This window comes from Rhipicephalus microplus, chromosome 6, assembly GCF_043290135.1.
Source record: "Rhipicephalus microplus isolate Deutch F79 chromosome 6, USDA_Rmic, whole genome shotgun sequence".
Taxonomy (NCBI): Eukaryota; Metazoa; Arthropoda; class Arachnida; order Ixodida; family Ixodidae; genus Rhipicephalus; species Rhipicephalus microplus.
The window spans coordinates 92277900-92305778 of NC_134705.1; the positions used below are offsets into that span (position 1 = coordinate 92277900).

The 27879-nt window shown below is 44.2% G+C and overlaps 1 protein-coding gene across 3 annotated transcripts; it reads right to left on the reverse strand.

Moving 5' to 3' along the window:
- Positions 1–110: 110 nt before the first annotated feature.
- Positions 111–27845, reverse strand: Coq8 (ubiquinone biosynthesis protein COQ8, mitochondrial). 3 transcript variants are annotated; one of them, XM_037418957.2, is made up of 13 exons: positions 27510–27845; positions 24417–24633; positions 24160–24317; positions 22484–22550; positions 19706–19912; positions 19351–19436; positions 18534–18674; positions 11997–12078; positions 10044–10137; positions 9778–9919; positions 3188–3295; positions 2130–2282; positions 111–560 (listed from the first exon to the last, which is right to left on the reverse strand). In XM_037418957.2, the coding sequence occupies exons 1-13, from the start codon at positions 27705–27707 to the stop codon at positions 285–287; spliced, it is 1929 nt and encodes a 642-aa protein (XP_037274854.2). In that variant the 5' UTR covers positions 27708–27845; the 3' UTR covers positions 111–284. The 3 variants fall into 3 exon arrangements, with proteins under 3 accessions (XP_037274854.2, XP_075722313.1, XP_075722314.1); XM_075866198.1 differs by having other exon boundaries at positions 24160–24633; XM_075866199.1 differs by lacking the exon at positions 27510–27845 and adding an exon at positions 25790–25892 and having other exon boundaries at positions 24160–24633.
- Between the last annotated feature and the right edge of the window lie 34 nt (positions 27846–27879).

The window sequence follows — 27879 nt, forward strand, 5'->3', positions numbered from 1 at the left end:
GTGCAAAGAAAGAGCCCTTACATGCGCAGCTAAGTAGGTTGCTTTCATTTTAACCATCACTAAAGTTATCATTAGTTGGGCAAATGTTTGATCCAGTGAACTGTACCTGAGAAAAATGAAAAATCGTCTTATTGAGTGAATGCTCGTAACAAATGATCACAATTAAACACATTCTGTACTTGATTGCAACGTTAGAACATGCCAGTCACTGAACCTCATGAAAAATAATCCTTAACACCACCCTAGCGCTGTCAAACTGTTACTAATTGCCTATGTACAATGCATCAGCTCTGGAATCGGTATCGAGCGTAGGTCTCGTCAAACAGTTCCTTGCAGTTGATGTCGGCGCGCAACTTGGCGCATAGCAGGAATATGCCAGAGAGCTTCCGGTGCAGCGAGTACGTCTCTTCGGGCGGCGGCGTGAGCCGGTGCTGCAGCATCACGGGCACCAAATTCTGAATCCGGCGCGTCGTGTCTTGCATTCCGAAGTTGAAGGGGCCGTCCCTGGAGAACGCTTCGCCCAGAATCATGACTGCGTCTACGTGCGCCTTCTGCATCACCTGCGCGTGTGGAAACGCATAATTTGTCAGGATTGATAATCAGTCGCGGATCCGATGCGGGCAAAAAGTAACATTGTTGCACTTGCAAGTTTCGACAAAGTAACCTGATATACAACGACAGTTACTGCCTGCTGATCAGTCAACATTATTATTCAGTTATAGTAAGAACAGTAATGAAAAAATTACAAGTGCAAACATGATACATCGATTTTATTTTACTTTAATGTTAACAGAAAAAAGTGATCACCCTTTTTTCTTTGATAATGCGCATACATTAGTATCATCTGCTTGGGTTACATCTTTATACAATTTTTTAAATTTTCATTTATTTTTAAGATGTCATTATTTGTTACATGAAACCACCTACCTGCATTTTAGAACTAAATGGAGTAATGTTGCGTTGCAAATAGTAGATGTTGCAGTTGCGAGATAACCAAACGAAAAAATCAATGAGATTGAGATCAAAGTTTCATGAAAAGGTAACTTCTTGGCAATAGCCTGTTATCAGTAATCAGTAACTTACGGTAGTTATTGCCAAAGACTGGCATTATGCACACCTGCATAATGGGTGTTCGATTACCTCACGCACAATGATATACATATACACACAAATCGAACATTTGAAAACAAACTCGGCAGAAGCATGGTGAAGGCATCATGCTTTGCTGTTTCAAACAGCACTATTTACGAGTAACTTGGATTACTTCATAAACTATGTGGTCACCTGAAGCAAGTGGTTCCATACGCATTAATGATTAGTGAATAAACAATGATAACTTATTCACAGACAAAGTGCATATTGGTTAACAATTATGGCAAGCTGACACATAATGCAGGAAAAAGAGCAGATTGCACTATGTATTTTGTTGCTCACTACATTCAACAATAAGTTTTGCTGCTACAAAACTTCCGAAAACATAGTTTACAGAACTTTTTTTTTTTTTCTGAGAAAATGGAAAGCGATCATTTGTACGAACTATTTTTCCTTTACTTAATGTGACTACAGTAGTGAACCATTGGACAGTTCAATATTTTGCGATATACTAATTATACTGGAAACATTTAGTGTAAATGTACACATGACAAATAGTTTGAAAACTTCTTGCTGGAGTATAGGCTGTCCTTTATGTGTGATATAATTTGAAGATGCAGCAGCTGTGAGTTACACACACTATCTCAAAGCTGATGAGTCCAGAAGTTTCATTCTATCCAGTTCAATAAAAGTCGCAATTTTTAAGCACGAAATCCTTTAGCTCTTATTGCTGCTGAGTTTAAAAAGACTTGGAACTAAAAGCAAAAGCCGTTACGTGGTCACAAATGAGAAATCCGGGAACTTTTGCTGAAACAAAACGAGATCTGCAAAATGAGTCAGAAGTTTAAAAAAGGGTGGTTTCTGACACCCGATCATTTGTAAAAGGTCATGCTATCTATGCTACAAAAAGATAGTGCTTCCAACGTTTTGTTTGTGTTATCCAAGTCACGTGGACACCAAACTGCTCTCGCTTCATCTTGATTGGTTCCAAGGGCTGCTTTTTGCTGTATGTGAAAACATATATGGTGAGGGCCTACCTTGGCTTCGTAGCCCGTGAGGAAGCCAAGATCCGTGGAGTATTCGAGCACCTTGGACTCGTCGCGGTCAGCTGCGGCCTTGATCACCCGCATGTACTTGTCCACAAAGCTTTTGTCGTATTCCCGGCATGCCCCGAAGTCGAGAAGCATGAGCTGCGCACCCCGATTCGCATCAAAGGACTTTCGATGACCACCACAAGTTCCACGAAAAACGTTGGGACACAATCTTACTTGACTGCCAATACTAGGCCTAACACAAGGGCTGAACCACGCCCATTTCGTTTATGACACTGTGCTAAGGAAGGCTGGAGCAAAACTCAGAATGTTCAACTCCGCAGCCTAGACTGAAGCGCGAGAAAGTACTGCTCTGAAATTAGCGAGATCGTGTTTGCGTGCCGGCGGTGACGTTATTGGTGTGAAACTGAAAAAGTGTATTGATTCTCATTCTCTCGCAGGCAATATAATCAACATAAAAAAAATTAACAGAGTTTGGAAGAATGTTTGCTCATGTTAAAACAGTTGCATCATCTTTCAGGGTGCCTTTTTGTGCATCAAATCACTTCAAGTCGACTTGCACATTATTCCACGTCCAAGTGCTTTGCCAACCTACAGCAGTCAGAACTACAACGTGAAAGTCGGAAAATATTTGCAGAACAGTGGCAAACTATTGCTTCAGTGTTGCACAAGTCAAACAAGCAAGCGCCAGTTCCTTTGCAAATAGCTTGCGCACATTATGTGGCAAATACACTACAATCGGTTGGTGAAAGGCAAGCCTTTAGAAGTCAAAGGCAAGATGTATCGCAAAGCCACATGCAGAAGCATCATTAACTGTTCATGCGAAACCTAAATATGTGCTAGTATAAGCTATATACAAGAAGGCTTGATTGTTTTCTTTTGTTTTTTATTTAGCATTGGCTTACTATGTTTAATGAGGATTCATTAAGAGCCACAGCCGGAGCCGAAGATTAGAACCCCACTCTATCATCCTTCTTTTTTTCTTCACACATCTTCCTCAACATTCACACTGGAATAACGCATAAGTAGCGAGAACTGCTTGCCTGGTCGGTGTCACCATTGTAGAAGAAATTTGACCAGTTGGGGTCTGTCTGCATAAAGTTGAAGTCGTACAGCTCTAGCAGGCACAATTTCAACAGGCCATAGCAAACCTGCAGGGAGATATCAACAGGAGGAGGAGGCACACTTTAATTTTTACGCTCATGTTGACATATTTACAGTGCACCCTCACTTGACTGATGCTTCTAGTTAAAGTTAAACTGATGGTCTAGCCTCATCGTCAGGAAATAGCATCTGACACAAAAATGCTTTCACTACGTGTATCCCAAAATAAACCAAAATTCACAAAACTGCATCAATTACAGGACTACTATTTTTAATCACCTTGTTATAACCGATAGTTCAACAGTTTTTGAGCGTTCCAGCAAAAGCAGCCACATCACCTTAAGTCAATGTGCTAAAGTCATAACGAAGATGAACAGTTGTTGAATATAGATATGGGTTTATTGGTAGCAGTGATTGCATGACATGAGGTCTGAATGCATGACTATATATGTCATTTTCATATTTGCCATTGTCCATCTTGCAAAATCTAGGCAGTGCATCCAAGGTTATGAGCCTCGATACAAGGCTTGGGACTGCGCACTCTGATGCAATGTTAATTGTAACCTTCATCACCCTGAATGTTCTTGACGATGTGCTTATTTAGGCATAACCTGCGGAGCCCATACAGGCAATGCACACACTGGCAACTATAACTAGAGCAATGCTTAGCTTAAGGTCAAATAATACAGTGTAACCAGCTTCTTACTAACTGTTCCGTGTAACGCCAATTTTTACCTTGCATGAGATCAGCCAGAATTTTCGTTTTCAACGAACATTTTCTACTAATAACTAGGCTTGTGCGAATATTCCAATGTTTCAAATATTCGAACGAATATTACTACACTCGAATTCGCTTCGATCTAAATTAAAATTGTTGAATATTTCGGATTTTTTGAAATGAACAAATAAACAATGTTAATCCGCATGTAACTCCCTGAAAAGGTGCTTTCACTGCACCAGAAAAATGCTAAGCCGTGAAGGCACTTTTCATATTGTTACGTGGAAAATAACAGTAGTCAGTCTACAGCCTCAACGCAGCTCACCGACAACGTCCACTTCTTTACTCTCAGTCTGAGGCACCTTTTTTTGGGCATATCCCGCAATGACCTGTTTCAGTCAGCCGAAATCACGCAACGCGACCCCCGGCAGCAAAAGCGCCGACCCGGCGAGTTTACAGGGCCACAGCAGGAGCAGTGTGGTAACGCTTGAGCCTTGATACGTGGACGATGTCCCTTGACAGCAGAGTAGAAGAGGTTGATGGATTATCAGGGTCAATTTCATATGTAGTGTCGGTCACTCGTCTAAGCACGCGGTATGGGCCCGTGAAACGAGAGAGAAGTTTTTCTGAAAGGCCTGCATGTCGTGTAGGGGACCAAAGAAAAACGAGGGAACCTGTTGGAAAGTGTTCGTCGTGATGTCGCTCGTCGTAACGATGCTTCTGCGAGTCTTGGGACGCCATTTTAATCTGCTGCGGGCAAGCTGACGAGCATGGTCAGCTCGGGTAATAGCGTCTCGTGCTTATTCAGAAGTAGACTGCGCAGCGGCTGGTAGGAAGGTATCCAACGGCAATGTTGGTTCACGTCCAAACAGAAGGTAAAATGGCGAGTACCCAGCATTGTCATGCCGGGAGGAATTGTATGCGAACGTCACGTAGGGTAGTGCAAGGTCCCAATCACGATGGTTGGCCGAGACGTGTTTCGATAGCATGTCTGTCAGGGTGCGGTTTAAACGTTCTGTAAGCCCGTTTGTCTGGGGATGGTACGATGTCGTGAGCTTATGTTGGATAGAGCAGGAACGCAGGATATCTTCAACCACTTTCGAAAGGAACGTACGGCCTCGGTCTGTCAGCAGTTGACGAGGGGCTCCATGCACTAAAATGAGAATGCGTAGTAGAAAATCAGCGACGTCTGTAGTGCAGCTTGTTGGCATGGCTCGCGTAACTGCGTAACGGGTCGCGTAATCCGTAGCCACCACGACCCCCTTGTTTCCAAAGGCGGATGTTGGGAAGGGACCGAGAAGGTCCAAACCAACACGGAAGAATGGCTTTGATGGGATGTCGATGAGCTGAAGATATCCGGAAGGGAGTCCGGACGGCTTTTTGCGACACTGGCAAATTTCACAAGCATTGACATAACGACGTACAGAGCGTGAAAGGCCAGACCAGTAGAAGCGGCGGCGCACACGGTCATATGTGCGAGAGACACCAAGGTGACCGGTGGTTGGCGCGTCATGGAGCTCGCGTAGGACTGTGGAGCGCAGGTGCTTTGGTATGACCAGAAGTAGATCGTGACCATTGGGCGATAAATTACGCCGATATAAGGTGTGGTCCTTTAAGGTAAACATGCGAACAGAAGGGTCTTGCGGTGAAGATTCGAGCTGTTGTATTAGGCGGCTGATATCCGGATCGCGACGCTGCTCGTCCCCGAGGTGAAGCAGCTGGGATATGGAAAGGATGCAACTCACATAATCAGTGCTCGTAGGATCGCAGTCGGCCACAGGGTAGCGTGACAGACAATCCACATCTTTGTGCAGTTTTCCTGATTTATACACTACGGTGTAAGAACACTCCTGGAGGCGGAGTGCCCAGCGGGCGAGACGACCTGTGGGATCTTTGAGGGAGGCGAGCCAGCAAAGAGCGTGGTGGTCGGTGAGAACTATAAATGGTCGGCCGTATAAGTAAGGGCGAAATTTCGCGACTGCCCACACCAGTGCTAGGCATTCATGCTTTGTGATGGAATAATTACGCTCCGAGGGGGATAGCAGCCTGCTGGCATAAGCTATCACGCGATGCGGCCCACGTTGTCGCTGAGCCAACACAGCGCCTATTTCGTAACCGCTGGCATCGATGCGGACTTCGGTCGGTGCCGTAGGGTCGAAGTAAGCCAGCACAGGAGAAGTGAGCAAAGTGGTCAGGTCGGAGAATTCTGCTGCTTGCGAGGGACCCCAGGTATACGTCTTATCTGGTTTGAGTAAATCTGTTAGGGGCCGAGATTTTTCCGCGAAGTTCTTGATGAACCGCCGAAAATAGGAGCAGAGCCCCACAAAGCTGCGGACATCTTTGCCAGTTTTTGGCACAGGAAAGTCCTTCACAGCTCGAACTTTTTCTGGGTCAGGCTGTACGCGGTAAGCGTCAACAATATGTCCAAGTATTGTAATGCGACGGCGACCAAACCGGCACTTGGATGAATTCAGCTGAAGGCTGGCGAGACGGATTACATAAAGAATTTTCGACAGTCTCTCAAGGTGCACTTCAAAAGTGGGAGCTAACACGATCACGTCATCCAGATAACAAAGACACGTAGACCACTTGAATCCATGGAGCAGGAAGTCCATCATTCTTTCAAAGGTGGCGGGGGCAATACATAGGCCGAAAGGCATGACTTTGAATTGGTAGAGGCCATCGGGTGTTACAAAAGCCGTCTTCTCTCGGTTCATGGGGTCCACGGCAATCTGCCAATAACCAGAACGAAGATCGATGGAAGAAAAGTAGGCGGCACCATGGAGGCAATCAAGGGCGTCGTCAATGTGGGGCAGAGGGTATGCATCTTTCTTGGTGATGTTGTTAAGGTGGCGATAGTTCACACAAAATCGCCACGATCCGTCCTTCTTTTTAACTAATACCACCGGAGATGCCCAGGGACTGGAGGATGGTTCAATAATGTCCTTCGCTAGCATCTTGTTCACCTCCTTCTGAATTATGCTCTGCTCAAAAGCAGACACTCTGTAGGGACGGCGGTGAACAGGGTTGGCATCACCTGTGTGTATGCGATGCCGGACAAAGGACGTCTGCCCTAGAGGTCGGTCGCCAAAATAAAAAATATCCTGGTAGGCCTCGAGAAGATGTTGTAGGGCTTCAACTTGCGGAGGCGGAAGATCAGTGGCGATCATGTCTACAATTTGACGGCTACCCAAATGTCTTGCGAGTGATGTACGCTGCGGTGAAACAAGGGTGTCTAAGGCAAGCACTTCAATTTGTGAATCGAGCAACGGACACAGGTGGGCCACGAAAATGCCTTGTGGAAGCACATGATTCATGTAGCCGAAATTTACAAGTGGTAGACAAGTTTTGTTATCTGTGATGCTGAGCACCGTATAGGGCACTGCAACATTGTGCACAAGGAGTACGTCGGTGAGAGGTGTAGCGTAATAGTCACCGTCGGGCACAGCTGGTGAGCACAGAAAATCGATGTATGTCACAGTTTTGGAGGGCAGGTGAACAAAGTCGCTGCATTGTAATCGACATGTAGGTTGGTATGGGGCGTCACTGATTTGTGGCAGTTCTAGGCGGAGCACACCAGTGGAGCAATCAATCAGAGCAGAATTGGCGGCAAGAAAATCGAGGCCTAGTATGAGGTCGTGGGGACATGTTGCAAGCACGGTAAAAAGGACGACCATTTGATGTCCGGCTACGGTAAGTTGAGCTGTGCACATACCGACGACAGGGACTGTTGCGCCATCTGCAACTTGGACAACACTGGTCAAGGGGGGCGTGAGGACCTTCTTCATGCGATGACGAAAACGCAAACTCATAATACAGACGTGAGCGCCCGTATCTATCAAAGCTTCAACAGGTGTGCCATCAACATATACTTCTAGGGTGTTCCGGTTCAAACGTAAGGGCAACAGAGGATTTTTGGGTAAGGTCGACAGGGCACTTGACTTCACCTCCAGAAGCTGCGCAGCCTAGTTTTCCGGGGACACGCGGTGGTTAAATGATGGCAAGGGAGAGCAGCGACGCATATTTGAACGAGAAGGGCGGCTTTGAGGCGGTGGTGACGACGGGACAGCGTGGCTGTAGTCCTCAGGAGCAGTAAATGCTGTAGACTCAGTGCGGGTCGGATAACGGTGGTTTGGTGGATGGAATGAGTTACTGTAAGCGGGGTACGAGCCAGAAGACATAGATGGCCATTGGCTGCGGCAGTAACGAGCGATGTGTCCTGCGCGACCACAGCGGAAGCAGATTGGCTTATCATCAGCTGTTTGCCATTCAGACGGGTTCCTGGTTCGAATAGAGTACGGACGGCGACGTCTCATGTTCACAGAAGCTATCGAGGGACCAGTATTATGCAGGGTAGGTGCAGTGGACAGGATACCAAGGTTAGCGAATTCCTGACGGACAACAGCCTGGATCAAGGCGACAGCTGGCGTTGAGGCGTCGGGCAACGTCGGTTTGTTGGCAGCCGGGTAAGCGGCCTCGAGTTCACGTTGGATGATGCGCGTCACGTCTTCGGTCGTAGACGGATGACAGGGAGTGGCTTCGCAAGACGATGTTGCCGCGGTGTTGGGTAGGCGCTGTAACTGCTGCAAAATGCGTCGACTCTTTGCCTGCTCGAGATGGCGACACTCTTTGATCACGGCGTCGATGGTCGTTACGTTGGTAAATACAAGCAGGCTGAACGGATCGTCGGCGATTCCTTTTAAAACTTGCGAAATCTTGTCGGCCTCAGTCATGTTGGGATCGCCCCTTTGACACAATGCTAACACGTCTTGAATATAAGTCAAGTAGGGCTCAGTGGACGTCTGTGTACGTACGGCCAATTGCTTTTGGGCATCAAGCTCTTGACCAAATGGGTTGCCAAAGAGGTCGCGGAGCTGTTGTTTAAACATTTCCCAGCTTGTGATTTCGTGCTCATGGGTCTCAAACCAGATGCGAGGGGTCTTGTCAAGATAGAAAATGACATTTGCAAGCATAACGGTTGGGTCCCAGCCATATTGCTTGCTGACGCGCTCATACATACTAAGCCACTTGTCCACATTCGTGTTTTCCTCTCCAGTAAAAGTACCGGGATCACGGGGTTGCGTTAGGGCGACGTACCGGGTTGCTGTCGTTGCTGAGGTAGGTGGCCAAGCCGTATCCTCACCCGGAGCCATGGTAGCAAAGTTAAGGAGGCGTCCACTGCGTAGCTCCGTTGTCAGAAGAGTACCCAGCACTTCCACCAGAATGTTACGTGGAAAATAACAGTAGTCAGTCTACAGCCTCAATGCAGCTCACCCACAACGTCCACTTCTTCACTCTCAGTCTGAGGCATTTTTTTTTGGGTATATCCCACTATGCCCTGTTTCAGTCAGCCGAAATCACGTAACAATATATTAATTCGCACGTAATCTTTTGTAAAAGTGGTTTCACTGCTGTGAAGAGATGCTATGCCAGGAAAACACCCATCCAAAGAAAATCCTTACTGTTTTATTTCAAGGTTAATTGAACGTATTGCCCTCACACTGATTTGTCATTTTCAAAGGCTTGTTATACCACCTTATATGCCCCAGAAACTGCACAAGCCTTGTTTTCAATATTTTGCACGTTAGCCGGGTCAGGACAAACACTCCCATTTTTCTTCATATATGATATATACTACTTGAATTCGATTAGAAATTATTTGACCAAAGTTACTATTAGCCTCGAACTTAACATGCACCATTCGCAAAAACTTACCAGTAACCAAGTGAAATAACGACTCCTTGGTCTACGTTTATTTGAGTAGAAGAAAATAGACACAAACGAGTAAAGATCAGCAAGTTGACAACTTGCCCGGTTCCTCAGTTCCTGCGAAGCGTCGACGAGCTTGTCGACAGGGGTCCCCGAGATCAACTCTGTTGTGTACACCTGGGCCGTCGACAATTCGTCGATGACGTCCGGGACGTAATACTCAGGATATGGCTCCACCAGTTTCCTAGGAACATATCGGATTTAAAAGGTTATGGCACAACTAACAAGGTTTTTGTCCTTTGTCCTCTTGTTTCATATTAGTCTGAAAATTAGGAAGAAAATATTGAGAGCATGAGCTGAGCACGTACTTGAACTTTTTTGCACACTCGGCTTCCCGCAAGTAGTCGACTTCCCAGGCAAGTTCCCGGCGCGCCACGGCCACAACATTGTCAATGTACATGCCTGTGCAAGTAGAGAAGTACCAAAGCATCTTTGTGAACATCTAGCCGTGACCAGTGCCTGTAGATATAGCAGAGTTACAAGGCTAGTCACGTATGGGGACTATAAAACTGTTCGAATGAAACGAAATTCAAATCAGCAGGCCGACACTAGCATGAACGTACGTCGCACCGCACTGCGCGGGCAGAACCCAAAAAAGCCATCTCTAGACTTGTTATTACGAATCGGGCACTCCCACATGTTCGTGGCAGGTGATCTCGTAAGTTAAGTGCACGAAGCTCTAACAGTTAAAAGAGCTAATTGATCAGTCAGTGATACGCCAGAAACAAGCACCTACATGTATTCATTTGAGCAGTAAGCCTTAATGTCATAATACGTGACGCTATTTATGCTTCAAAAGACATTATTTACATGGCAGAGTGAACACAATAATACAAAAAATTAAGTAATCAGTAATTTGCATATGCTTCGTTTCTTCTGTCGCAACTCCACGAGCATTGCTTGCCAATAAGCTCTAGCGCAGCATTAGAATTCTCATTTGCTGAGAAATATTGCTGTTTCAATGTTTTGCACCTCTATTAAATGTGGTTTGGTTGGGTTTTACAGCACATTATGATCACTCTTGGCTGACTTCTGCAAGGAGCAATGAATGCCTAGAGCTAACAGTTCAAAGGAACTGCTGTGGGTACTGACAGGTTCTCATTATCGGGGAGCTTTCCCTCATAGAAATACACAAGACCATGCCAGAATCGTGGCATTAGTTTGAATTAGCCGTAAGTTCCAATTAATGCGCTTTTACTGTAATGCGGCGATAGTATATATTTGAAATTGGGATTGGGAATAGGAGGAGAGCAGAGATTTAATATTCTCAGGTTGGCTTCTATAAAAATTAGAAGACTGTTCCATTGGAAGTGATTCCATTGGAAGTGATATACAAAATCCACTTGATCACACCAAAAGAAAATTTCGCACCGGAACGGGAGCTAGTGGCGAAAAATTATGCGTTGTGGAACTTTAGGGTGAAAAATTTCTCCTCCTGAGACCCAGCAATGTGGAATTTGTCCAATATATATTGGACAATGGAACATAATATGCAATGACTTTGAAAGCACTTGCCTACTTCTTGGAAGCAATTTTTTTAGCAGCCACTGGGACCCGTACTGCCACTTAGAGAATATGACCGAAGTTGCTCACACATAATAAAGTACCAACTGTGGCAATTGCTACGCTCGCGCTCACCTCTGCACTTAGATTTAGGTGCACGTCAAGGAACCCCAGAGTGGTTTATATTCACGGAGGCCTGCACTAAGGCGTCTCTCCTAATCATGTGGTGGTTTTTGGGACATTAAACCCCAGATATTATTTTATGTTCATACTGATCCTGTGTGCGCCTGGGCATTCATTTTGTGCGTCCTTCTTTGTGTTCGAGCAGCATGCTTTAAATGTCGATCTGTGACAGTTCTTCGAGATCATCCTGTGTATGCTCTTTTCATGCTTCTTTTCTGCTTGAGCAGCATGCTGGAAGTTTCGAGCTGTTTGCCATTCTTCGCATGACATTACAATTTGTTGCCATAGCATTCATTCGTTCGCCCTTGCACAGAAAAAAGCAATATAAGCACTCGTCTATCTCTCTGACGACACATTTCACTTTCGTCTTTTACCGATTGCTGTGACAGAGGTATCAGCCATGCATTTTTTTTTTTACAGTCGATGACCAGTGCGTAGGACGTGGACAGAATAAAAGTGGGTACAATTATAGAGTGCTTCGTTCCCTAATTTCTACCTCTCTATGCAAGAAGCTATTTACTCTTTGTGTTATCACATCACTTTGTCCAGCTGTCCCTATTTTCGCCTTGTCTTACCTTTCGGTATAATGTCCCAGTATTTGAGGATGGCCATGAGGTTGTTGATGTCACTATTGATTCCTTGGGCAACACCGGGATACTGTAAAGCAAACAGCAAATCTTATTTCGGATGTTGCTCACTTCTCCCATTTAAGTTAATATGAAGTCATCTCATCTACACATCCCTCAAGCGAAGATGAGACAAGGTGAAAAAACAAAAACAAGAAAAAAAATGCCGTCAACAATAATAATAATACAACTATACAGTAATTTAACAGGCTTGTGTGAATATTCCAATGCTTCAAATAAGACAGTATTTGAATTTGCTTCAATTCGAGTTTAAATTGTTGAAATTTTCAAAGTATTCCAAATGAGTAGGCTTGTGCGAATAGTGAATTTTTAGTTTGAAGCGAACAGTGGTTTTTATTGAATAATTTCGAATCAAATTTGAATGGTATGTATGACATATAAAAAAAAAGAGAATATTCACCATGACCCAGCTAACCTGCACAATATTTCTTTTGAATTGATAAAGACTCTATGCAAATGCCATTTATATTTTTGTTCAAAGGAAGTCGAAACAACCTTGAGTAGTAGTTTCGGTAGGATGCTAGTAATAACCTCTAAGATACTTAATGTTTCAAAATTTATTATACTTGTATCATATAGGTCGGCATAATAAGCTTAATAAAATGAAGAATTGATTTGATAATAACATGTTACTTTAATGGGGCCCTGCAACATTTTTCAAGTAGCCACGGAGCCAGTAAACATGCTTGTTGCCTCACAAATTTACTGCCGCAAAGTTTCTAGAATCAGTCCACTACGAGCAGAGTTCCAAAAATTTGTTGCACACTGCGATTGCATTATCTCTTCTCGTCTTGACGAAATAGCAAGAAGCTAAGCAGAGAGGAATGGCACGTCGAAAGAAAATACTCCACACGCACCTCGTGACCTTCAGCATTTCTTTTTTTTTTAGAATATGCGACTTCTTAGTGCGATCACGCACGTACTCGTGGACAAGCGGCGGCCCCGGTAACAACGCGTGCACCATGCTTAATCGCCAATGCCTGTGACCAGAGCCGTATATTCCTTCTTGGCTGTGACAAGTGATTTGTGAGCTTGTTTAGTGTCATTTGCCGAGGGAAGAAAGCAATATTTAGCTTTGAAAATTTATTGTCAATTACAGGCCACGTGCTGTGCTACAATATTTGCCTAATGTGTTCTTGGTAGCCTCGACTACCGATCGGCAGCGTTTTCTGACGATGTTCAGTTAGTGTTGCAGGGCCCCTTTAAACTTGAAGGGGGGCTTCACGGGAAAGCAAATTTTTTTCGTAAATGTTTTCACTGTTTAGCACTCCTACATTGCAGTGAAACCACCTTTACAAGCGGTGGCCTACATATTATTTTACACTTACTCGTTTTTTTGAGTAAATGTTTTTACTGTTTAGCCCTTCTATATTGCAGTGAAACCATTTTTACAGGCGGTAGCCTGCAAACTATTATACACTTATTCGTTCATTGCGAATACTTCGAAAATATTCAATAATTTATATTCAAATCGAAGCAAATTTGAATACTCAACTATTCGTTCAAATATTCGAAGCATCCGAATATTCGCACAAGCTTCGAAATGAGCAAATACTTGTGTATTCAATCGCGTTTAACTTTTTGTAAAGGTAATTTCACTGCACCAAAGGGTTGCTAAGCCATGAGAACACCTAGTGCGGCGATGGCGTAGTGGTTAAAGCATCCGCCTCGCATGCAAAAGGTCCGTGGTTCAAATCCTGGTGCTGCGCAGTTCTTAACCGGATTAAAAAAAAAAATCCGCGTGGTGATGGAACTGCATTAAGAGGCCTGGGGTGCGGCCTCACCGGTAATCACCGCCGGGAACGCACTCCCTCACCAAAGAAGGATTGGCCACCCTGGTGCAGTATCTGGCCACTACCTCCCACATGCATACGTCAAATAACTCGCGGCCCTCAGTCCCCAGCAGCTGCGAAGCAAGTGACGACGGCGGCGGTCAGATCTGCAACACAGCAGAGGGTGCTAAGAATCTCTGGATCCGTAGAGGCCGCCATTGGAACCTGAACTTTGCAACATTTAACGCTAGAACCTTATCTAGTGAGGGAAGTCTAGCTGTACTATTCGAGAAGCTAGAGGGCATTAAATGGGATATAATAGGGCTCAGTGAGGTTAGGAGGACAGATGAGGCCTATACGGTGCTACGGAATGGGCACGTTCTTTGCTATAGGGGCTTGGCTGACAGAAGAGAACTGGGAGTGGGGCTTCTAATTCACAGAAACATAGCTGGCAACATAGAGGAATGATATAGCATTAATGAAAGTGTGGTAGGTATCGTAATTAAACTGAATAAAATATACAAGATGAAGGTGGTTCAGGCATACGCGCACGCATCCAGCTATGATGACGCTTCAGGTGAAAGCTTCTATGAAGACGCGGAATCGGCAATGAGTAAGGTAAAAACGCAGTATACTATACTGGTGGGAGACTTTAATGCAAAGGTAGGGAAGAAGCAGGCTGGAGACCAGGCAGTAGGAGATTATGGTATCGGCACTAGGAACGCCAGAGGAGAGCTACTAGTGAAATTCGCAGAACGCAATAATTTACGTATTTTGAATACCTCCTACCAAAACGAGAAAACTACAAGTGGACATGGAGGAGCCCTAATGGCGAAAATAAGAACGAAATAGACTTTATAATGAGTGCACACCCAGGCATCGTGCAGGATGTGGAAGTGGTTGGCAAGGTACGATGTAGTGACCATAGAATGGTACGGTCTCGAATTCGCCTAGACTTGAAGAAGGAACAACAGAAACTGATACGCAAGAAGCCAATCAATGAGCTAGCACTGAGAGGGAAAGTACAGGAATTCAGAGTCTCGCTTCAGAACAGGTACTCGGCTCTTAGTGAGGAAACCAACTTTAACGTAAATGTACAATGAATAATAATCTGACGAGTATCATTACGGAGTGTGCAGTGGAACTTGGAGGTAGGGTAATTAGACAGGACACTGGCAAGCTTTCCCGGGAAACGAAGAATCTAATTAAAAAGTGTCAAATCATGAAAGTCTCAAGTACAACAGACAAAATAGAACTGGCAGAGCTTTCAAAGTTGATTAATAGGTGTAAGGTATGCGATGCAAGACGGTATAACATGGAGAGAATTTAACACGCTCAGAAAAAAAAAAAAAAGAGGAAGCGTCAAAGCAGTGAAGAGGAATCTTGGGATAGGCAAAAATCGGATGTATGCACTAAGGAACAAAGAAGGCAAAATAACTACCAATATGGATAGGATCGTTAAAATAGCGGAGGAGTTTTACAGAGATCTGTACAGTAGCCGGGACAACCACGACTTTAATACTATAAGAACTAGCAGTAACCCAGATGACACCCCGCCAGTAATGATAGAAGAAGTCAGAAAAGCTTTGGAGTGCATGCAAAGAGGCAAAGCTGCTGGTGAGGATCAGGTAACATCAGATCTGCTGAAAGATGGAGGACAGATTGTGTTAGAAAAACTAGCCACCCTGTTTACGAGGTGCCTGCTGATGGGAAGAGTACCAAAGTCTTGGAAGAATGCTAACATCATCTTAATACATAAGAAAGGAGATGACAAGGGCTTGAAAAATTACAGGCCGATCAGCTTGCTCTCTGTAGTATACAAGCTATTTACAAAAGTAATTGCTAACAGAGTAAAGAAAACATTAGAATTCAATCAACCAAAGGAACAAGCAGAATTTGGAACAGACTACTCAACAATTGACTACATTCATACTATCAATCAGGTAATTGAGAAATGCTCAGAATATAACCAACCACTATACATAGCCTTCATAGATTACGAGAAGGCGTTTGATTCAGTAGAAATATCAGCCGTCATGCACACACTGCGAAATCAGGGCGTCTATGAAGTATATATAAACATCCTGGAAGAAATCTATAGAGGATCATCTGCTACCATAGTGCTTCATAAAGAGAGCAATAGAATACCAATCAAGAAGGGTGTAAGGCAGGGGGACACAATCTCCCCAATGCTATTTACCGCATGCCTACAGGAGGTTTTGAGAAGCCTAGAATGGAAACAGCTAGGGATAAGAGTTAATGGAGAGTACCTTAGTAACCTGCGCTTCGCTGATGACATTGCATTGCTGCGTAACTCAGGGGACGAATTGCAACTCATGATTACGGAGTTAGACAAGGAGAGCAGAAAGGTGGGTTTTAAAATTAATCTGCAGAAAACGAAAGTAATGTGCAACAACCTCGGAAGAGAGCAGCGCTTCGAGATAGGTAATAGTGCACTTCAAGTTGTAAAAGACTATGTCTACTTAGGGCAGGTCATAACCGCGGAGCCGAACCACGAGATTGAAGTAACTGGAAGAATAAGAATGGGGTGGAGCACATTTGGCAAGCACTCTCAAATTATGACAGGTAGATTGCCACTATCCCTTAAGAGGAAGGTATATAACAGCTCTACCTTGCCGGTACTTAGCTACGGAGCAGAAACCTGGAGACTTACAAAGAGGGTTCAGCTTAAATTTAGGAGGACGCAGCGAGCAATGCAAAGAAAAATGGTAGGTGTAACCATAAAAGACAAAAAGAGAGCAGAGTGGATTAGGGAACAGACGGGGGTTAAGGACATCATAGTTGAAATCAAGAAGAGAAAATGGACATGGGCCGGGCATGTAGCGCGTAGACAGAATAACCGCTGGTCATTAAGGGTAACTGACTGAATTCCCAGAGAAGGCAAGCAAGTTAGGGTGAGACAGAAGGTTAGGTGGACAGATGAGATTAAGAAGTCTGCGGGTATCAATTGGCAGCAGCAAACACAGGACCGGGTTAACTGGTGGAACATGGGAGAGGCCTTTGTCCTGCAGTAGATGTAGTCAGGCTGATGATGATGATGATGATGATGACGAGAACACCTAATCATTGGAAATCCGCATTCGCAAAGCCCCACTTCAATGTTAACAACATATCGCCCACACATCGATTCATCATTTTTGACGTTTAAAACCTTCTTATATCGGCTGATATGGTCTAAGTATAGTAAATAATAAAACATAACATGTTTTACAGGTCGTGTTTACTTGCATTCTATGAAAAATCAAATCCCACTACTATTCAAAGTTCTTTCCACTTCCTAGGAGCCAAAAAAACAAGGCATTTGTAGAGGCCTCGATTCAATACATATTGTGCCAATTTGTCAGGTCATTACAAACATGTCTATTTTCCTTTATAACATGAGATATGTACTGTTCGAATTCGATTCGAATTTATTCGGCCAAAGTCCCTTCGAACCTGAAAGTCACTATTCGTGCAAGCCTATCGTTTAATAATAAATTCCTTAGGTTTTACAGCTCAAAAACACCATATGATTATGAGAGGGGCCGTAGTGGAGGGCTCCGAAAATTTTGACTGTCTGGTGCTCCTTAACATGCGCTGACATAGTACAGAACACGGGCCTCTGCCACTTCCCCTCCACCGAAATGCAACCGCCACGGCCGGGATCGAAGACGTGTCTTTCGGGTCAGCAGCCGAGCACCCACTGCTCTACCGTGGCGAACTACGCCCATACTGTCTATAATATAAGTTACTGCAGGAAAAAAAAGGGAAATCAAGCAGGCATTCAAGGTGGTCTTAATATTGAGAGCTACACAAGTTATCAACCAATCAGGCCCGAACATGGGCATGGCAATTAAGAATAAGCGCATATGTGGCGATTCGACTGAAGCTGAATGAGTACAGTGCTACTGTAATAATATTGAATAGCTGGCATTAGGTGACACTAGGCAACTTGACCCATCATACAGCCAGCAGTTCGACAACTCCGTGCTCGAGGCATGAAAGTATAACTGTGATAGTAGTCTCACAATAAGTAAAGCAGCACTTATTTGTGCAATGCGCAAATAAAATTATCAAAAAGCTTGTAGGGTCCTTCGTGCATTCACCTTGATGCTCGCTCGACTCCCTTCGAGCACTTCCTGCACAGGCTACAAAATCGGAGGCATTGCAAGCTTTCTGCACCCAACCTGGCTTTGCATGGCCTTCGTGATTAGCCCCACCTTTGAAAAGCCAGCTATGTTCTGTGATGATGTCACCGTAGAGCTTCCTGAAATTAACTAGAGGGGACTCGGGCACTGCGATCATTCAGCAACTAGGGGAATGATGAGTAGTACAGAAATTTGCCTAGTCTTCCTGCATGCGGGCTTCGAACGAACTTGTGGCCCTGTTTATTGCTTTGTTTTGGTTTTGTTTTGACTAAAATAATGGCCCATTTGTAACTAACACGGTACAGCACCCGTTATTGCAGTGAAACTACCTTTACAAGGAGTTACACGCAGCTTTTATATGCTTAATTGTTCATTTAGAACACTTCTAAACTCCGAACAAGCACTCTAGCAATCGCTGTCTCTGCACACGATTAAATTTGGTCAAAAGTTATGACACACCATTACAGCATACTACAGAAAGTGGGTCAAACGAGGAAAGGCATTTCATATGGAAATAATAACAAAAAAAATTAAAGACAGCATACCTGAATTTTGACTGCCACTTCCTTACCGTCGTGCAGGGTCGCTAGATGAACCTGGCCGATGGAGGCTGCTGCGAATGGCTTGCGCTCAAATGAGGCGACTTTGGATTCCCAGTCAGGTCCCAGTTCTTGCACCATCACCCTCTGGACACGAGGAAATCCAGAAATGCTCGAACATAACTTTACTGAACAATTGTGTACAAATGTGAGCAGTATGAAAGGAAATGCAGATCTCGTGTTTACATTAAGCAATGATTACTCGAGATGTACAAATACTAATCTGACATAGTGATCAGCAGAAGGTACCCTGTCGTTGAACATTTATTCTTTTTGACATCCTTGAGCTTGGCAACTGTGTTCAGGAACCTTTAGCGCTCCTTTTTACAATCTTCGCAACAATACATTCGAAACAACACAACAGTTTAAAAAATGTTGGCAACCACACCTAATTTTATGACCCAGATCTTTAAAAAAAAGAAAAAATAACAAAGCACAAAGAACATGAAGTTGAAGCTTTAAGCTTCTAAATAATTTATGCAAGCAATTTTGTCTACCTTTAAAAGAAAAAAAACAATTGATCTGACAATGATGATAATACCTTGACTGAGCATCGAATATTGACATCTAGCTTATATAAAAGTATATGTTTATTGATTAGGTCGATGCAGACATGAAAAAAAAAATTGCCTGTGTTGGCAAGGGAGGCACCAATGAAAAATTAACCTGAAAATACTGAAGCAGAGATTTACAGAAGCAATTGCAAGTAAGCTGAAATAGTTGTAGCCGTGTCGCAGCCCGACGAACACTCTTTCCAACTCACCTCCATTTGCCATTCTGGCATGAAGTCGGCCGAGTGTCGGACACGCTCGAATATTGCCTGAATTTGTGGACTGACCAGCGTACTGTCTGAAAGAATGAAAAAAAAAAGTATGCAAAGCAACTTCCACAATATTACTCTACTGATACTACATAACACTCAGGGGAAGAAGTTTGTTTAGCAGTACTTAAAGGATCAATTTCTTTTCTCCTGTCCCCTGCCCACTGGCTAGGCCGCAAGGGAGTGCAGGCTTGCTCAGAATTTTACGGCACCCCTACCATACCTTTACTATGATGACAATTATCTGGTGTAGACTAAGACAGCTTCACCGTTAAAAAAGAAACATAGCAGCACCCACCCTGAATACTGAGTATCTGACCAATCTTGAGGGCAGCTCCACGAACTTTGCAGAGTGTGTCAACAATGCGGCTGATGTTAGCTTCGGTCAGGAACGGGTTGTCGGCACTCAACACGGCAGAACCTATGGCTGTCTTGGGGTCCGTCATGCCCAGGGTTCGTCGGGTTACCTCCGCCAGCGCACCCAGGCCTAGCCCGGCAGCGAGACCTAATTGTGGTTGCAACAAAGAAGAGGGGGCAAAATGAAACTGGAATGAATGAACTCTGCTGCAAAGAAAGCGTAAGTTAGAATGCAAACCTCGTTAAAACAAAGTCACGTATGTTACAAAGATAATTTCATTATATCCGAAATTTCGTTATAGACATAGTTTTGCAACACTGTCTATGACAAAACCATTCTTTACTTAATTCGTTATATTTGTGTTCGCTATATCAAGGTTTGAGTGTAATACGAGATAAACCTAAAAAACATAGATTATAGGCTAGTTACAATCTATGTGACCATTCCTTTGACAAAAATAGAAAAAAGTCACAAAAGAGTTTTTAGTGAGCATATGATTGAACTGTAGAGGAGATGAGCTTGACTTCTGGGGAAAAAAAGAAGTGGGACAGCTCAGGACTAATGGCGCGAAAACTGAGGTTGCAGCGAAGGTAGCTTTCGCTAGTGGCGCGAGGCTGGAAAGCAACAGTGGAGCGACTGCTCGCATTCCTGAGGAAGAAACTGCCCTCCCAAAACCCAAGTCCCTCCCTCTCTTAAAAGACACGGGTTTAGCGGCAACACGTCACGTCACTATTGTTCGGTCGTATTATGTCACACGACTAGCGTTACGTGATTTCATGCAACGTTCCCCTCCCGTTTTCCCCCTATTTATCTATTTCCCACTTCTTCCATCTCTTTCCTCTCTCCCCTTCTACGCCCTCTTCTCTGTTTTTATCCCTTTTTCTTCCCTCCTCCTCGGCCATTCAACTAATTACACACCACGAAGGAGAAATCACTGCAATGGGAGAGCGCGCCAAAGCGCATTTGTTAGCGAAGATGACGACAACGGAAAGAGCGCGCACTGGCATGATGATGATGATAGTTTATTGCGACACTGGAAAAGCTACGGCTAGCTACAACAGTCTCGCTGTTAAAAACCTTGGTATGAGTCACCGTTCTTCAAGTGTAACGGCGCCAGAGTTATGGCAGTGAGTCCAGTTTTCTGGACCCTTGGCATGTCTTGTGCGCAGGCGTTTACTTAAGAATCCAATTTTGGAGATATAAGATCATAGAGAGGGAGCGGTGTAATATATATAAATAGAAAGACAGGCATTTGAGAAATATATTTTGAAGGAGGTGTCACGCTCCACCAAAAGGTGCATAAGTGCGCTGGTTTGATTGATTGAACGTTTACTATCATTTGTCACATGAAGTTTACAAACACTGATTGGACCCATAGCCTGAGGCTAGTGTAGGGTCCAATGAGATAAGTAATGGACAGAAGCGTGAAATATCAATTACACATAATGCATATGTAGCTATACAGACACCGTAAATATACACATATACAGAGTAGAGAAGTCTTTCTCTTCTTAAACAATCTGGTCACACCAAACAAAACTGCATGTGCGCATACAAAAAGTTATGACAGATAACTTCGTGGACACACCCAAAAACATCAATTAAAATACATAAAGAACATCAAACTATCACAAGTTTTAGTTAGAAGGAAAAAAATGCTAGGTTTACAAGATTCACCAACGTATATTTATACAAATCTAAGTGCTTACCACCAAAGAGAAAAAGAAGCATTTACAGCTTGCTCAAGAATTGATTTTTTAGTTTTACCGCAGCATTGTATGATGTCTTCAATTCAGTGGGCAAAATATTCCAGATCTTTATCCCTGTGAATTGCATTAATCTCTCACCATAAACGTTATTTCTTGGCGCCAAGTTAAAGTTACCGAACGTCAGGCTTCTGGTAGGGCCGGAAGAGGAATAAAATAACGAGACATCAAATGGGCTATTGTATTTTACAGTACTATTAACCCGAACGGTCATCTTATAGTCACGCAAAAGATCGAAGGGTAGTATTTTTAGCGATCGGAATAACGGCCGGCTTGGCTCGTTGTACTTACTGTGCTTATTATTCTTATGGCACGCTTTTGTAGCCTTCGAAGGGGATCCAGATAAGAATCATAAGTCCAGGCCCACGATTCCATGCAGTAGATTAAATGACTATTGATGAAAGCAAAGTAAAGCGCCCGCAAAATGCTTTTATCGAAGTGGTTGTTTGGTTTTGGGGGTGATGTGAAAATTTTTGTTCATCTAGGTTACCTGCGAATGACGACTGCACTTTAACATGCAGCTAATGCAGAGAAGCAGTTGAATTTATCACAAGTGTTAACAAGGAAAGACTGGATGTTCAGCTTGCTCATTCAGCTCTCAACATGGTGCTTGATGTCGAAGTTAAACTATAGGGTAAGTGTCTGACAAATCGGTGCTGCATCCTTAGTGTGAGAGTGAATGTGTGAGCTATGCAGAGTTAATGAACAAGGACGTGAAATGAACACACTTGAATAAAATTTAACTAAAGCCTTCACTAATCAATTATTTCTCCATGTGCTGTCATAAGATTTGCTGACTTTTGTGTTTTCCTGATTCGAACTATACCTATTAGTGTATGAATATAATGAGCACATAAAAGGATACGACGGCTGGTGTTCCGCCATAAAGTTCTATATCCGTGACGTATGCAAACCTTTGTATACTGAAAAGATATAATTATTAAGTTTTTACCTCCATATGACATGAGCCTTCCAACTCTTGATGCTGGCACTCTCGTGGCTTTAGAGTGCTCGGTCAGCTGTAAAAGAAATTGGAAATGTCAGTCAAGTCGCAAAGTGAAATAGTACTTACGTGAATAAACACTCTTACGGAGCATGTACTGTGATCATTTAGCCACAGTAAAAAAAAGGAATAACAGCGCTCTGGGTCTGATACAACAACGCTGCTTCGATATAACAAAAAAAATCCAGATGTCACCCCTAAAGATACTTGACCAGGAGTTTACCGATGTAAATTACACTGTTATAGCAAACAAACTCCTGATTTTTCTTTGATCAAAATGACCACAAAAAATCACAATCATCACTTCAACATCCATTCTTTTATGTAACTCATCGGACATGATATTCGCTCTGTCGAGCAGGGAAGGTCTTGTGGTTCAGTTGCGCAGACTGCCTAGCTTATGTTGTTGAGGTTGCTCTTCAAAAGGATCTTTCATGAAAACGAAGGCTGCTATTTACCAGAACGTAACATGCAATCGTAGCATGAAGCTTCCTTGGTGTCTTTATGCTACTGTGTAGTGTTGATTAACTCTTTGAACATTTTCGCCATACATGTGGTTTTTTGTGTTGCAATGTCTTTGCCCTATGAGCACGCGTTTGACCATCTACTTAAAATTTTTGCATCGCAATGACGATGCATGCCCACTGGAAGGTGCTGCCACCAATTAGAACTTACAATAAGTGTTACAAATGATTGTACAACCTTCTTACAGAGATAAACAGTACTGATTTCTAACGTCGGCGTGTCGCATGGTGTGCAGCAACGCCGATGGGTACTGCCTTTTCTTGGTTTAGGTTTTGTCCTGTGATTGCAATGGTGGCGTGCCCCCCCCCCCCCCTCCCCCCGAAAAAAATTTGATTTTTACTTTTATTGGCACTCCTTTGCTAGGGCATTGGAAGTTGATTTACACCGTTATTGGCGGTGCCCTTGGCTTGTTTATCACCGTCACTCAAAAAGCATTCTCGTTCTTCTTGATTACCGTGCTTACTCTGCCCAAGGCAGCCACATGCAGAGATGTAGCGTGTTCACCAGCACAACTCGCCGCTTCGATGGGATTATGGAGACGTGTGTTACGTGTGCAGATGATAATAGGGCACTGTGCGCTGACCCAAGTTTTATGGAATACCACGCTCTGAAATACTATGGAACTTTCTGCAATTCTGAGCAATGATAACACCAAGAAAGCTGTTCTTTATTATTTAAAAAAAAATTTTTCCCGACTTTACACAATCGGTACATTCAAAAACAACACTAAAGTCATTTGACCATCTGGGAAAGTTTTTATAAGAGAAATTCAACATTCGGAGGGTTAAGTTTTTCCTTTGTCTTGCAAGATGCTGAAGAGTTTATCCACAAGAAGCTTTTCCTGAGTGGCGTATGACAGGTTTTGATGTCACAGTTGGTGGTGCTTGGACTGCGCCACAAGAGGTGTCGTCACTGACATGGAAATTGGGAAGAGACCATCTCGTTGGTGCAAGTGACATTATCATTTGAACATGGCAGCACAGTGGACCTGAAAGCCTCACTTAAACCGTTTCTCGCAGCGCATGAGATCAGTGCGATTCTGCTTTGAACCATTTCTTTTAATAGCTGTGTACATATTAATGTGCACAGCACTAACTCACCATTGGCTTGTGCCTTGGAGTTGAGAAACGTAGTTTTGATGGCGCGCTCCCAAATGAGGCAGGTTGCTGCTGTCTCAACTGGCTACCTTGCTTTTGTTCGGTCATCTCACTTGGCTTTGGCGGCGAAAGGGGACTGTCCAGAGCTGACGAAGTGACACCTATTGCAGTTGGACCGGGTGTTACACGGGCGCGGATGTATGCGGTGGGCGTTTCCAGCCCAGTTCCAGCCGCCACGCTCATGCTCTCAACATGCTTACTGTGGTCTGTGGAGACTTGCGCTGTGGAGCGTGGCGGCGTGTAATTTAGGTGCGTTTCATCTTCTAAGCCATCCCAAGATAGCTTTCGGGGCCCTTCCGCTGCGTGGCTGTCTTGCCGACGTGCCTGCTGGAGTGCCTCCACCGAAAACTGCTTGATGCCCTCGGGTATCATGGATAACCTCTGCACGGTCTCGGAGACGGCTTTTGCAGCTTCCAACTGCAAGGAGAGATGGAGAAACGAGTTTGTGGGGTACTCAACTGTAATATTTCAACTATACAGCAGTTAAAGAGAAGATGGAAGCTTAAAGAAAAAAAGAACTTGTTTATGGGAACGTTTATGGAGCTAATGCTTCAACAAGGGAACTTATGACAGCAACGAACTTTCTCAGCGGCTGTTTTATGCACTTCTAGCTCTCTCTCTTTCGCTATCAATTGTAGATGATGATCACCAAGGGAAGGGTGATGTGCGAGAGCAGTTCAAAGATAGCATGCCCCAATGAAGTCAGATCTCCTTAAACAACAAATTCTCACCACTTCGTTGCAGCGTATTTCACCAGCAAAACTTATTTTAATCTATGTCTAACTGCTTTGTTAGGCCCATATTCATGAAACAACCTTATTCTTATCTCACATTTTCCTTGTTGGTGTCATGCTTTTAGTGCGCCTGAAAAACAAAGTAGGCCGGTATTCACAAACCGATTTCGTAGTCATTTTTTACCTTGCAACAATTTTTGTGCCCTTATAATGCATGCGGAATGTCCAGAAACTTAACACGACACAAGGATAAGGTTGGCTTGTGAATAGGGTGCTTTATACGGTTTATTCATCGAAGTGGCAAGTTGGGTGTGTCTGTACATAATTACGAAATACTACAGCGCTAAAAGCAGACAAGGACAAAAAAAGACGATGAGGACAGGCACTGACAGCCGCACTCAGCACACATCTTCATCGCGTTTCATTGTTTCTATTTATTGGGCTGTAGTATGTTGAAAGCTTCATAGATTAGGTATTTGTTTTCTTTGGAGTAATCGCATCCTATCGCATAAATACTCTAATTACTCTTTCCCGAGCACAAAGTAGCTAGCCAGAGAAATTCATCTCAAGCCTACTGTCCCAGGTTCACCCTTACCAGTATTGGTGACCCCTTCCCGTGCAATCGAGCTGTGTTGGAACACCTGCATAGGTATATGTTGTGCCTTCTCCTGTTTACTACGCAAATAATTCACACATAACTTTGTGCTTCTGAAGAGGTTAGCTGTTTCACCGTTTTAACCTGTCCTCTCTCCCATGTAAGGCCTCTGCCGTGGATAAAAAGCTCCACCCAAATTCAACATTGTGAGTTGTCTATATGAGGTATAAGAATTGAGCTTTACCAGTTATACTGTTGGGACCTTCGGTGATTGTAGTCTTCCCTGGAACACAGTCGTATACCAACAATGTACCAGGAAAAGCTGGGATATGGAATGCTGCCGTTGTATATCAATTCTTGGTACCTTGAAGCGGTCTTTGCTTCCTGTGATAATAGCAACAATGCTGTCTGCGGTATTCAATGTTTAAGCAGCTGGGAAGGTGTATGCCCTAGCTGCACAAATAGTGAACAATGCAGTGAGCACCTTTAAAATGACAGCTGTTCAGAATAGCACGCTACTGTGCTAAGTCGTGCCAGCTACTGTAATGAAGGACTAAAAATGAACGGGGGCTGCATTCTACGGGGACGCTTCAAGAAGCACTCTAGGTGTGTTCACTTTCCTGAACACCGATGTCAAAGTTATGGCAAGGTTATATTTGGCGTTGCATAAATTTGTTGCCAGACTTTGGGGTGCTTGTTGCCAGACTGCCGCTAAATTTCGCAGAAAATTTTTTTCCTGTAGTTGTGGCTTCTCCGTAAGAATTTGGTGCTATCCGCGGTGCACTTCTTGGCTGAAAACTTCCCCCATCGTAGCGCGCGGTCGACGCGACACGATCAGCTGAGAGAGAAAAAAGAAAAGTAAGGGGGAAGGGGGGCAGCGCATCCCCTCCTGCGACTCTAATCAGTTTTCCCCGTAATCCCTAATACTGAGACGCGATATCTTAATCGCACAGCTGCGCACACAGCAAGAGAACGCGCCTCGACTTCTGTAATGGGAGGTTCATTCCGTTAATTAAAACGGCCTCTTAATTGCACGGCAGCGCCGCGCTCGACTTCTGCTAGGCGCGGTATATTCCGTTAATTAAAACGGAATTGAAACGGCCTCTTAATTGCACGGCAGCGCCGCGCTCAACTTCTGCTAGGCGCGGTATATTCCGTTAATTAAAACGGAATTGAAACGGCCTCTTAATTGCACGGCAGCGCCGCGCTCGACTTCTGCTAGGCTCGGTCCATTCCGTTAATTAAAACGGCCAGCGTCGCTCATGCACTCGCAAAATTCACCGCGGATAGCACCAAACTCTTACGGAGAAGCCACAACTACAGGAGAAAAATTTTCAGCCAAGAAGTGCACCGCGGATAGCACCAAACTCTTGCGGAGAAGCCACTACAGTAAAAAACTTTTCTGCCAAAGTTAGCGGCAGTCTGGCAACAACCACCCTTCCAGTCTGGCAACCACTTATGCAACGCCAAATAGAACTTTGCCAAAGTTATAACCCGCTGCTCACGTGTTTGGAAGTTTCGTTTTGGCAAGACCAGTGGAAGATACACTAGGCTTTCTTAGGACAAAGTACTGGAAGCTTTGAATCTGTAGCCTCTGCGCATGCGTCGTACGCTGACTTAACTCTTGAGTACGCACGTTATTAGCGTACAATGCACGCGCAGCGGCACCAACGCCTTTGACACACAATGGAAAAGCTGCTTCGCACATTCTTGTAGGCTTTTTTCACTCATCGTTCTATGTGGATCGAGGCAAGTTTATCACACCAACGGCCACATTATTTCACCAGCTATACGTGAAACAATCACATTTACGATTTTTCGGCTTCTGGATGCGGGCATTACTACAATCATCGCCAAATCTTTGCACTAGCGTAGGTTGCTCATCTCGAACAGCCGTTAGCATCGGATCACGTTTTCTGTCCGGCGACGCGACCTGTTGATCGCAAGGCAAAGCGTGCACTCACCCCCGCACTCTGAGGATTGGCCACAGCATTGCTGACCACTTCCTCGACGTCCATGGAAACCTTCTTCGCCACAGTGCGCACGCTTGAGTTGTGCCACGATTGTCGGAGCTCCGAGGAGCCGTGCTCGCACATGGCTTTGGCCACTTGCTCGGCGCCCTTCAAGACGAGCTTGAGATCGGCGATCAGATGGTTCGCCATTGCACGTTTGAACGAACGAAACAGAAGAGTTTTGAATGTCGTACCGGTCGAACCTGTACAGTGATGCAACGTTCTAACACGAAGGTGGCGTCAAGTCTCTGCGCGTCTTTTCGGGAACGGAGACTCGTGTTTCTGAGAACTAACGCAGAAACGGCGATTAAGTCCTGCGAAT